A 12,623-nucleotide genomic window follows, 5' to 3' on the forward strand; every position below is an offset into this window, starting at 1 on the left:
GATATACGATACAATAAAAGCTAATGTTCTCCCAATGTCAAGAAAATAAAAATCCTCACCACTGGACCAATAAACAACATTCTTATCAACGGAGAAAAGATTGAAGTTGTCAAGGACTTCATTCTTCTTTGATCAACTATCAACATTCACGGAAGCAGCAGTCAATAGATCAGATGATGTATTGCATTAGGCAAATCTGTTGCACAGGAACTTTTTTAAGTGTTGAAGAGCAAAGATGTCACCTTGAGGAGTAAGGTGCACCTGACCCAAGCCATGGTATTTTCAATAACCTCATAATGGATGTGAAAGCTGGACAGTGAATGAGGAAGATCGTAGAAGAATTGATGCCTTTGAATTGTGGTGTTGGAGGAGAATACTAAAAGTGCCATGGACTGCCGAAAGAACCAATAGATCTGTTTTGGAAGAAGAGCAGCCAGAGTGCTCCTTGGAGGCCAGGCTGGCTAAACTTCGTCTCTCATACTTTGCACATATTGTCAGGAGGGAACAGTCGCTGGAGAAGGATGTCATGGTGGGTAAGCTATGGACAATATTGCGGAGAATAAGTATTCTGGAACACTTAATTGTGCTCACAAGGAATCTGTATGTACATAGGCCAAGAGACTGTCTTTTGGACAGAACAAAGGAATGTTAAATGGTTTAACATTAGGAAAGCTGTTCACCAGGATTGTATTCTTTTACCCTACTTATTCAGTCTATATGCTGAACACATAATCTGAGAAGCTGGACTGTATGAAGAAGAACTTGGCATTAGAATTGGAGGAAGACTCATTAAAACATCTTATTCAATGAAGATGCTACATCCTTGATTGCTGAGAGTGAAGAGGATTTAAATACTTAGTGATAAAGAACAAAGACCATAGCCTCCAGTATAGTTTGCACCTCAGTGTAAAGAAAGCAAAAATCCTCACCACTGGAGCAATAAATAACATCGTGATCAATGGAGAAAAGATTGAAGTTGCCAAAGATTTTATTTTGCTTAGACCCACTGTTAACATTCATGGAAGCAGCAGTCGAGAAATCATTCGGTATATTGACATATTGCATTAGACGATTCTGCTGTACAAAACCTCTTTAAAGTGTTCAAGAGTAGAGATGTCAGTTTGAGTACTAGAATGGTATTTTCAGTAGCTTCATGTGCGTGTGAAAGTTGGACTTTGACAAAGGAAGACCATAGAAGATTTGATGCATTTGAGTTATGGTGTTGGAGAAGAATATTAAATGTACTATGGACTGCCAGGAGATCAAACCAATCTGTGCTGGAAGAAGTACAGCCAGAATGCTGCTTTGAAGCCAGAATGGCAAGAGTTCATTTGTCATACTTTTGACGTATTATCAGAAGGGACTAGTCTTTTGTGAAAGACATCATGTTAGGTTAAGTAGAGGGTCAGTAAAGAAGAGGAAGACCCCAGTGAGTTGGATTGGCAGAGTATCAGCAGCAATGGGCTCAAGCTTAACAGGACCGAGCAGTGTTTTCACTCTGTCGTGCATAGGTCGGTGTGAGTCAGAAGCAACTCGACAACACCTAACAACAACAACAATGTTTATTTACTACATGTTCTGTGTCTTAAGTCATTGTTTTGAATTACACACATTTCCTCCTTTCATTGGTTTTATTAATGTTGCTGCTTTTAATTCAGGCAATATTTTTAAACCAGCTGACCCTTTTTTACCCCTAGTTTTTGATTGTTGTTGTTGTTAAGTGCCGTCGAGTCGGTTCCAACCCATAGCGACCAGTGTATAACAAAGGTTTGCCAGTGTACAGGGTTTCCGAGGGTGTAAATAGACCTGGAAAATTGTCTTGGGTCAGTAGTGAACTTTGTAAATTTGAATCACTTGGTGGGCCGTGAAAGCTACAGTTTCCTGGATCTCCTCACCCCACCACAGACTCTGATTTAATCAATCTGAAGGGTTTCCTAGACATTGGAGTTTTTTTCTTTTTTTTTTTCAATGTTCCAGGTGATTATAATATATAATCCAGGTTAAAAATCTATGTATTTGTGCAAGAGTCAGAAAATTCTGCCCTCTGTACTAAATCTGGCTAGTAGCCTATTCCTGTCAGGACTTGGAACCTGGTGATTCTTTTGTATACATCATAAGACTTACCTAGGTATCTTATTAGAATGTAGATTCTGATTCAGTAATTTGGCATAGAAATGACAGATTCCTAGTAAGTGATCAAATCAGTATGAATTGGTTCCAAAGCCTGGTTTTTGTAAACAATATATTATTGCCGCTCAGTATGCTCATTTGTTTCCATGTTGTCTATAGCTGCATTCATTCTTAAAGACAGAGTTGAGTAGAGACAAAGTGGATGGGATGCAAAAGCTAAGCTGTTTACTCTTTGCCTTTTATTTAAAAACAAATAAAAAAGAGTTAGCTAGCCCCCCTGTGTTATGAAGTCAGTATTGCAGGCTTAGTAGTGATGTAAGATCATGAACTCTTGATGCCAGACAGCTCTGGATTCCCGTTTGCCTCCCCTGACCCTCACCCCTAAACCAACCAACTGTACGCCCTTGGTATATTAGTGAATGCTGACAAACCTTTGTTATCTTATCTTGAAAACATATGCTGTCTTGAAGGTTTGCCAGTGTACTTTAGGACTTGGCCCGTCAAGTGCGCAGTAAATGAGGGTAGTTGCTGATGTTTCCCCGTGCAACGCAGATCTGCTCCAGTGTTCATATGCACACTACCCAGCTAATCCTGAGTGCTCATGGCTGCCTCTCCCCACAGAGACCTTTCCAGGCCTCCTCTGCACACGCTTCATGGACTTTATGTGTAAGAATCGCCTGCAGTGCCTCTTCCACTCCATGGTCTGTGATGGCATCATCCAGTGCCTCGATGGGTCGGACGAGGATTCCACATTTGCGGGATGCTGTAAGTGTGCCTGGCAGGGAAACGGACTTAGGTTCATCGGTATTCCAAGAGGGTTAGCCTCTCTACTCGCCCTCTGGTCTTGACCCGAGTAAAGGGGAGGGTGAAGAATGGCCAAGATCTTGCTTGGAGATTAATGCTGGTGTTATAGCACCCTTCCATCACCCTTTACCTGCTTTAGCTCACTTTAGAGGTCTTATAGGACGTATCTCTATCCCTGTCCCTCCACGCCCCCACTGACACACACACAGACACACATAGTATCAGCCTCACAAGAGCAGAGGCATTTGTTGTTTTGCTCGTACTCTAGTCCCAGTCCTTGCACAGGACCCTGTATAGAGTAGGTACTTGATAACTATTTGTAAAATGTGTGCTCTGTTAAGATTAAATTTGACATTTGCTTTCAAGAAACCCTTCATCTAGAACAATCTTTTGGGAGAAGACCCTTGCTCTTTCTTGATTCTGAGCAGCATCCCTATTTTGATCTGTTCAGTACAAAACTGATCTGGGTGGGGTGGATATTTGTTCCTCATTTAGCTCCGGGCCCTGAGTTCCACAAGAATTGTGATGCGTTGAGTTTCCAGTGTCAGAATGGCGTGTGCATCAGTGTGATTTGGAAATGCGATGGGATGGATGACTGTGGTGATTACTCAGATGAAGCCAACTGCGGTAAGGAGATTCCAAATCCGTATCCTGCTCATCCCTAGTCTCCAAGTTACCACCATGCTAACACCATTCTAGTTGTCTTCAAGCCAACTGCCACTCAATGGCAGCTCCCTGTGTGTGTCAAAATAGAGCGATGCTCCATGAGTCTTCCAGTGGTTCCTTTTTCAGTAGATCATTAGTTTTACTTCTGAGGTGTGTCTGGGTAGACTTGAACCTCCAACCTCTCAGTTAGCAGTCACGTGCTTAACCATTCACACCACCCAGATTCTCCTCCTTAGCCGGAGTAGTTCATAGCCACCCTGTAAAGGGTTTCCAAGGAGTAATTGATGTGTTTGAGCTGTTGACCTTGTTCATAGTCCAGCACTGATCCTAGTAGTTACTGCCAATTCTTGAATCTTCACATGTGAAGTGAAATCTTGAAGGTGGAACCTGACACACAGTAGGTGTGAGGAAAATAGTTATTCCATTTTCTTTTCTTACCCCAATGGAGCAGATCACATTACACCTACTTCTCGCTGTTTTGGTATTGCATTTATAACAAAGGTAGAAATATCTATGTGACAGCTTGGCGTATTAACGATGACAAGAGGAAAGTAAGCCTGGCTATGATGGTGATGGTTATGTGTCATCATGGCTGACCATGATTCTCAGTGGTTTGGCAGTTCTGTAATGATGTAGTCATCCTCCACATGTTTTGTGATCTGATGTGGTCACCCTTCATTGTCACATAAGACTGATCTTCACACACCAACCTGCTCTTTGAACCCAACTGTATTGATAAGTGAAGAGTGCTTGCCTACGTAAGGGTTATTTGTAGGTAAGAAGTTGAAGTATAAATTTCAGAGTAAGCTTTTTATTCCCCTAAAGCTGACACATGCCACAATGTGTAAGAGAGTTTCTGTCCCCCTCAGGTTACCAACTTGTATCTTTGGGAAGTGTCAACTTTAAACTCAAGCAGTTTACAGAGATAGAAGTTGGGTTCCGAGAAGCATGCATTGGTATCTCAGAAGAAAGGGTATCATTGTGTTTGTAGGTGTAGCTTTTGTGTCCCTGTGGGTCTAGGAAGTTGATTATCGTCCTCTGTTAGAGAAGGGCAGGTTGCCCTGGAGTTCTGGTGAAGCCGGGGCTGTATGTAGTTGGAGGTTCGTGATCACATTGTGCCGGCAAAATAACTGGTACTTTTGATTTCCTCAGAAAACCCCACAGAAGCCCCCAACTGTTCCCGCTACTTCCAGTTCCAGTGTGAGAACGGCCACTGCATCCCTAACAGGTGGAAATGCGACCGGGAAAACGATTGTGGGGACTGGTCTGATGAGAAGGACTGTGGAGGTAGGAGGCTTGCGGGTGGCTTTCATCCTGTCTGGACCACAGTTCATTTTGCTTTTCATAGGTCTTTGCACCAATTCATTCCAATTTGATCTGCTAAGGATTGGCCTTACCACCTCAGATATATACTGGATCCGAATCTACAGTTTATCAGAGTCCCCAGAATCACCTAGGGATCTATTAGAATCACCTGGAGATCTTCTTAAACTAGATTCTGGTTCCATATGTCTTGAGTAGAAAGACAAATCAACTGATTTTTTGGAACCGATTCAAAACCCTAGTGTTCAGTGCCTAGCTTACTAATTTTTCATGCAAGTAACTCTCAAGTTCTTTTGTAATCTCCCATTTTATAAGTCAGTGTGATTAATTTCTCCTGTTTCCCTATTGTAATAGTCCTGGTGTGGCGCTGTAGGATAAGGACTGAACTGCTAACTGTAAGGTTGACGGTTCAAACCCACCAGCTGTATTTTGGAAACTCACAGGATCCCTATGAGTTGGAACCAACTTGATGGCACTTAACAACAACGAGTCGGAACTGACTCATAGCAACTAACAGCAGCAACTTTTTGTAGGGAAAGGGCTTAATGGATACCTATTAACATATACACATAGACATGCATATATACAAACATACATGTATATGTTGTTAAGTGTCGTTGAGTTGAGAATAGGGTTTCTAAGGCTGCTGAGTTTGAACCACCAACCTTGCAGTTCAAACCAACTTTGCAGTCCAGCACATTAACCCACAGCACCAAACCAGGGCTCCGTGTGTGTGTGTGTGTGTGTGTGTGTGTGTGTATATGTATATATATATCTTCAAACTAGAATGATCCAATATGCAGGCCTGTGCAGGGCACAGTGAGAGCTGCCTCCAAAAACTAGCTACTCACACACCAGCAGTGCCCTGTCTCCAGGAAACTGATAGGCAGTGTAGCAGCTCGGCCTGTCCCCAGGTCTCCTAAGTCAGAATCTGCATTGCAATAAGGTCTTCAGGAGATGGGTGTGCAGGGGTACGTCTGAGAAGACCTGGTGAGGAATCATGCTTGCGCCTTTTTTTTTTTCCGTATTCTCATCTCGATGTCAGGTCTTAGGGTAGCTGCAATTGAATTAACCAGAGTAAAGGTTTAGCCTCATCAGAAAGTGTCCCAGTCCCCCTGTGACTTTAAGTCACCTGTTCCTTCTATCATCGGCCTGCATGAGCCCCTGCAAAAACAAACTTACCTTAATGTCAGCTCAGATCACGTATTATATAGGCAAGGGAAATGAGGGCCGTTTAGTCTGCAGCCCCAGGATAATGAGTTTTAGGTGGGCTCTGTGCAGAAATGCCTGAACCTTGCCCCGTTTGGTTTGTTGTTACTGTTGTTATTAGGTGCCATTAAGTTGGTTCTGACTCTTAGTGACCCTGTGCACAACAGAATGAAACACTGCTCGGTCCTCAGCCATTCTTAAAATCATTCCGATGTTTAAGTCATTGTTGCAGCCACTATGTTAATTTATCTCACTGAGGAGCTTCCTCTTTTTCAATGACCATCCACTTTACCAAGCATGATGTCGTTATTTAGGAGCTGGTCCCTCCTGTTACACATGCCCAGAATATGTGACTTGATGTTTCACCGTCCTTGCTTCTAAGGTGCATTCCAGCTGTACTTCTTCGAAGGAGATTTGATCATTCTTCTGGCAGTCGATGGTGTATTCAATATTCTTCATCAACACCGTAATTCAGACATTGCAGTTCAATATTCTTCATCAACACCGTAATTCAGACATTGCTTCTTATTTAGTCTTCCTTATTTATTGCCTAACTTTCACATGCATATGAAGCTCAACACCATGACTTGGGTCAGGCAAACCTTAGTTCTCAAGCTGTTACCTTTGCTTTTTAATGCTTTAACCCTTGGCAGGTGCAGCAAAAGCAGAAATATCTGTCCTAGATTGGATTATGTTTTTGTCTTAGATTAATCTGCTTGTAACACTTTGTGTTTGTGTTTCCTTGGTTTACATTTTCTCAGATTCACATATGCTTCCATCCCCAACTCCTGGATCCTCCACATGTCTGCCCAATTACTACCGCTGTAGCAGTGGGACCTGCGTGATGGACAGCTGGGTGTGTGACGGGTACCGTGATTGTGCTGACGGGTCTGATGAGGAAGCCTGCCCCTCTCCTGGTGAGTCCTGGTCCACCCTGCTCCAGGGCACCTGCTGCTGTGGTTCAGTTCAAGAAGGAGCATTGGAGCTTTGTGCTCTACATCCAGTCTGCTTCCCACAAACAGCACCTGCAGAGCAGGGAGACTGCAGGGACCTCTCCCTGGATCCCAGCTGTGTGGGAAGTCACAACTGGAATGTCTCATGTTCTGTAATGGCCCTCCGGATTTCCTGTAAAAAAAAAAGACGACTCACCCTGCTTTTCACCCTGGCTGCAATTGGACCACCTTTGATTCCTCCCTGGCAGGAAATTGCAGTTGGAATTATGGGGAGGTTTTTGTGTGTTTTAAAGTCTCAGGAGAACAGGGTCCAATCTTCATGCTTAGGCATTGTCTGCTGGATCCTCTAAAAGAAGGGTAAGCGCTGCCATCTAGTGACTGAACAGAGAGAAGCAGTTGAAGGTCTGGTCTGTTCAGGAACCGCTGGAGGCCTGGATAGACCTGGAGCTCCCATTCAGTTAATGCCTTAATCACAGAGGCCAGGATGCTGTGTTGCTTCCTAGACAGAATGGACAGTTTTGTACCATGCCCTATATAGTTCTTTTTCTAGCAAGCTTCTAGGAACGTTTTTCCTTTTTAAGGATTAATACCATCCCTGTATAAAAATCATCCATGATTTCCTCTTGTCCAGAAGAACAAATCTGGACCCTTAATTTCTATTTCCAAGGCTCCGTGTGAACTCCTTGTCACACTGGGCTCCTTGTCCACTGTGGACAGACTGCTCCTTTTCTGCCTCTACTGCTCCAGCTCGGAAACCCTGTACAGGGTTGCTATGGGTCGGACCCGACTTGATGGCACTTAACAACAACAACAACAACTGCTCCAGCAGGGCTTCTGCCTTCTTTATAGGAAACTTGTCTCTTTGACCTTCCTTTCCCGCTCTCCCTCTTCTGGAATCCACTACCCGCCAGGCCAAACAGAAGCATGGGTTTTGCAGGTACAAGAGCCTTGACGTACCATCAATATTTCATTTTGGGTATTTCTCAGAAATAGAGAATCAGGATTTCTGAGTGGAACTTAGGAGCTCCCCATGTAATTCCTAAATGGACTAAAGTTTGAAATCCCTGCCTTAAACGAGTTAGGGTGACACTACTCTTTGGAGTTTCTCACAACTCCTATAAGTAATGGTGATGTGTTTCAGGTCTCATGTAACTTACCCATTGCTCTTTTGATCGTTAACTACAGTCTACTGTATAAAAATCAGTGGCTGTTGAGGCAGTTGCAACTTATAGCAACTCTGTGCTCGTCAGAGCACAACTGTGCGCTCCATAGGGTTTTCAGTGGCTGGTTTTCAGAAACAGATCCTCTGACCTTTCTTTGGAAGTGCCTCTGGGTAGGCTAGAAACGTCAACTTTTTTCATTCATACCATCTAGAGTCTCCAATTTGCCAGGTAGCGTAGTGGTTACGAATCGGGCTGCGAACCTTAAGGTCAGCGGTTCGAAACTACCAGCCGCTCCGCGGGAGAAAGAGGAGGCTTTCTACTCCCGTAAAGATTTACACCCTCGGAAACCCTGTACAGGGTCGCTATGGGTCGGACCCGACTCGATGGCACTTAACAACAACAACAACAACAACAAAGTCCTACTTACTGTGTGTGTGTGTGTGTGTGTGTGTGTGTGTGTGTATGTATATATATATATACTTTTTTTTTTTTCCCCCTCATAGTAATTGTGTGGAACTCGTGTTTTGGGATCAGATTGCTTACCACTTTTCAGTCCTTAACTGTTCCTACTACAGTAATAGGGAAATAGTTGTTACTAAGTGCCGTCCAGTTGTTTCCAACCCATAGCGACCCTGTATAGGATTTCCTAGGAGCAGCTGGTAAGTTTGAACCGCCGACCTTGCAATTCAAAGAGACTTTGCAGTCCAGCACTTTAACCCACAGAGCCACACCAGGACTCAAGTTAAAATGAATTGCTTGGGGTGGGGGGAGGGAAGATATGTGTCTCTAATTTTTTTGTACCCAAGTCCATATCTATTCATTTGGTAACTTGATTGTCTTTCTCTCAAATTGTATTATTGTATAGCAATTCTCACCAGGACATTTACAGACTCTACTAAATTTTGACTAACCCAAGTAACAGTTCTGACAAAGCAAATCCCCTTTTGCCAATTCCATTCAGTTTGGGGGCTTTCCCTTTGATGTACGTTGTTGGTATGAGTTAAACTTGATGTTGTCTCTAGTTCAGTATAAACATTTCTTCAATGTTGGCTCTGCCTCATCTGTCTTCCCTTTTTAATTTGTCTTCTAATAAAGCCACATGTTGCTTCATGGTCATATCCTCCGTAGCATTTGTACCCCCTCATGCCTCCCCTGTAGGCCTGAGTAAGTGCCAGGGTTTGTCTTGGCCTAGCTTTCTAGCCGCATTTCTTACCATTCTTCTCCAGCTGTCTTACATTTCAGCACAATGATTCTGTTTGGTGGTTTGGGGGAGGCCCCTTTGAAAAGCCCATAAAAAGACTGAATATACAGAGTCTCCTAAAGTTAGTAATTGTTTCGTCTTTGTTTTGCTTGCTCTATTTTGCACTGATTGAGAAGCTGTTGAAAGATGGAAAAAAATTAGCAATGTAATTTTCCACAAGGTCACAGCCAATGGGCGATTCATCAGTTCTAGTTTTTCTCTTGGATTCTTCTCTCTGGACTAGCTGTCCTCTTGGCCTGCTGCCTGGGTGGCCAGAATCTGGGCCTTGCACTGACCTGGGAATTCTCTTTGCCCTTCTTCTGATTTCAATGCTCCGTTTCTTGTGTCCTGTGTCTTACTGTTCGACTCTTGACCTTTGTTGCTCTGGTTTGGAGTTGCTGCTCTCTGTGCCTGATGCACACTTGTCCTCTGGGACACTGTGTCACCACCCTCTGAAGGACCTGTTTTACCTCCCTCTTGTGTTGGTGTGTCTGTTTTCTGCATCCCAAGGTTTCCTCTTTTTCAGTCTAACCCCATGTTTTAATAGAAGACATTTTCATGGCAGTTTCATTTTGGAGATCTTGCTTGTCTTGAAAGTGCTTTTTATTTTGTCTTTAGACTCGACTGATACTTTGGCTGGGTTTCAGAACTCTAGGATATATATGATCTTCCTTCAGAAGTTTGAAGGCATTGCTCCACTGTCTTCAAGAAGATCTTGAGCAATCTAAAGCCAGTTTGATTTTGATCTTCTGTATTTTTTTTAAATCTCTGGAAGCTTATGGAATCTTCCCTTTGAATCCATTGTTTTGAGATTTTACAACAATGGTCTTTGGTGTGGCTCTGTTTCCATCAGATGACACCCATAAACTTTTATTCTGGAAACTCATGTACTTTGGTTCTAGACACTTCTTAAAAATTACTTCAGCGAGCTAAGCCCTACAATGTTCAATAGACTCCTGTGAATCCGGGTGGCGACCTGGTTGGCCAGCATTGTGGCAAGACCTGGGGACTCATGGTCCCAGAGTCAGTGACATAGTCACAGAGGACTAAAGTGGAGAGTGAAACGTCCAGGTGATAAAAAGAGAGGGCACATGCATAAGAACACCCACACTTGCAGATAATACCCACTTGACCTGGCTTCAATGACTGGATGATCAAAGCTCAACCAAAAGAAGAAAGAAGAGGGAAAAAAGAGTAATCTGGTACAATTTGATGAACTGGACCTACACCTATGGATGCAGTAACTCAAAAGATAGAACAAATCCTTACAGCAAGGATCATTCCCACCCCCTCCATACACAGAGTAGACAGGGATGGGCAACTTGGACATTGGCTGCCCAAAATGGAGGGCGGGGAGGCTACAAAGGCAAGAAGTGACTGGCTTATAAGCTTTCAAGAGGGAGCCTAGATCCAGAGAATGTGGAGGAAGATAGAATCTCCACTGAGTAGTATCCAGTCTATCTGGGCAGGACTGATGAAATGAGATGCGGATAGGTCTCTTGTGATACAATAGTGAATAATTGTTGTCAGAACTGATTGTGAGGGTTGGAAATCTAAAGATAGATGTTTTATAGCAAAAGGAGGGGAGTGATTGACTTTATAATCTAGGAGCGGAGGTCCCTGGGACCATCAAGGGAGAAGAGCGGAGAGCAGGACCCTACCCAGAGAAACAGTGACACCAGAGTTGGAGACAGATGGAGCGTCTGGGGACTTTAGACCCAGAGAGGGAGAGAGACTGTGTGCTGAGGACTGGGGAGTAGGGGCAGGCTTGCAGGGTACACCCTTTGGTTGGTTGATGATGGATGGAGGGGATTGTAACCGTGGCAGTGAAACAATATATAATAGGATGAATGTAAAGCTAATGTTCTCCCATGTAAACAGTTACATAATTCACAATAAAACTTTTTTAAAAAAATCACAGTTACTAAAACACACCCACCTGACTGGAGTCCTGGTGTGGTGCTGTGGGCTAATGCTCTGGACTACAAAGCCATTTGAACCACAAGATCAGTGGAAGAAAAAAAAAATTACTTCAGTGGTGTTTTTTTTTTTCTCCATTTTCTCTTTTTGTTACCTTTGTCATTCATATATCGGATCTCCAGTGTTGTCTTTTTACTTTTTATTTTATTGTATTATTTCTTTTAGTTACTAAACTTTTTCTTCAAACTCTCTTATTGACTGTTTCATTTCTGTTAGTAGGGTTTCTTTTTCTTGGTACTCTGAATGATCTTCCTGGTGTGGGGCTGTGGGTTAATCTTGCTGGACTGCAAAGTCGGTTTAAACTACGAGGTCAGCTGTTCAAGCTCCCCAGCCGCTCCTCGGAAACCCTATACAGGGTCAGTATGGATCAGAACTGACTCGATAGCACTTAACAACAACCATCCCTTTTAATGGGTAAATATATAGACCTGACCCTTGGACAATGCAGGGGTTAGGGGCACTGACCTTCCACACAGTCGAACCTCAGTGACTAATTTTCAGTTGACCCTTGAACAACAGACACAGTTGAAACTTTATGGACACTCATATGAGATTATTTTTTTCCTGGTGCTATTGAAATTAAAGGAGCTCTGGTAGCCTAGTGATTATGAATCTGGCTGCATATCCCACAGTCCGCAATTCGAAACTACCAGCTGTTCCATGGGAGAAAGATGAGGCTTTCTGCTCCCGTAAAGATTTACAGCCTAGGAAACCCTGTTCAGGGTTGCTATGAGAGTTGAACTGATTCCATGGCACTTAACAACAACAACAACAACAATTGAAATTACTTCAAGAATTACGAGTATCCTCTTAAAGCAGCGTGTGAGCCGAACATTTCCTCCTGAGCAGTTCATCTGTGTAGTAACTGCTGCCCATCACCCTCTGCCCCCGACCTGGACAGAGGGACCACTCACACAAAGATGCTTATTGGCAAAAGGCATCATTGTAAGCCGGTACTGGCAACATTTGAATTCACTGCAAAGCACTGGGAAAAGCACCTGCCTGGAAGTGGGCCTGCACAGTTCAAACCCATGTTGTTCAAGGGCCAATGCTACACTCTCCTCACTTTCTGAGCATAAAAGTTGTGCTTATTTTCTCCATGCAAAATTTCTATTCTGAATTGCCTTTTTAAAAAGGTCTGTTTTGGTCTCTGTC

At 43.3% G+C, this 12,623-nt stretch overlaps 1 protein-coding gene across 1 annotated transcript in view; it reads left to right on the top strand.

Moving 5' to 3' along the window:
- The window catches only part of SORL1 (sortilin-related receptor, L(DLR class) A repeats containing), a 236,220-nt gene that overhangs the window by 182,121 nt on the left and 41,476 nt on the right, over positions 1 to 12,623 (top strand). Inside the window, exons 28-31 of the mRNA XM_006833925.1 lie at positions 2,764 to 2,895; positions 3,430 to 3,561; positions 4,753 to 4,887; positions 6,894 to 7,049. Of these exons, the coding sequence (XP_006833988.1) occupies positions 2,764 to 2,895; positions 3,430 to 3,561; positions 4,753 to 4,887; positions 6,894 to 7,049 (555 nt within the window). The remainder of the gene's footprint in view (positions 1 to 2,763; positions 2,896 to 3,429; positions 3,562 to 4,752; positions 4,888 to 6,893; positions 7,050 to 12,623) is intronic.

This window comes from Chrysochloris asiatica, unplaced genomic scaffold (assembly GCF_000296735.1).
Source record: "Chrysochloris asiatica unplaced genomic scaffold, ChrAsi1.0 scaffold00008, whole genome shotgun sequence".
Taxonomy (NCBI): Eukaryota; Metazoa; Chordata; class Mammalia; order Afrosoricida; family Chrysochloridae; genus Chrysochloris; species Chrysochloris asiatica.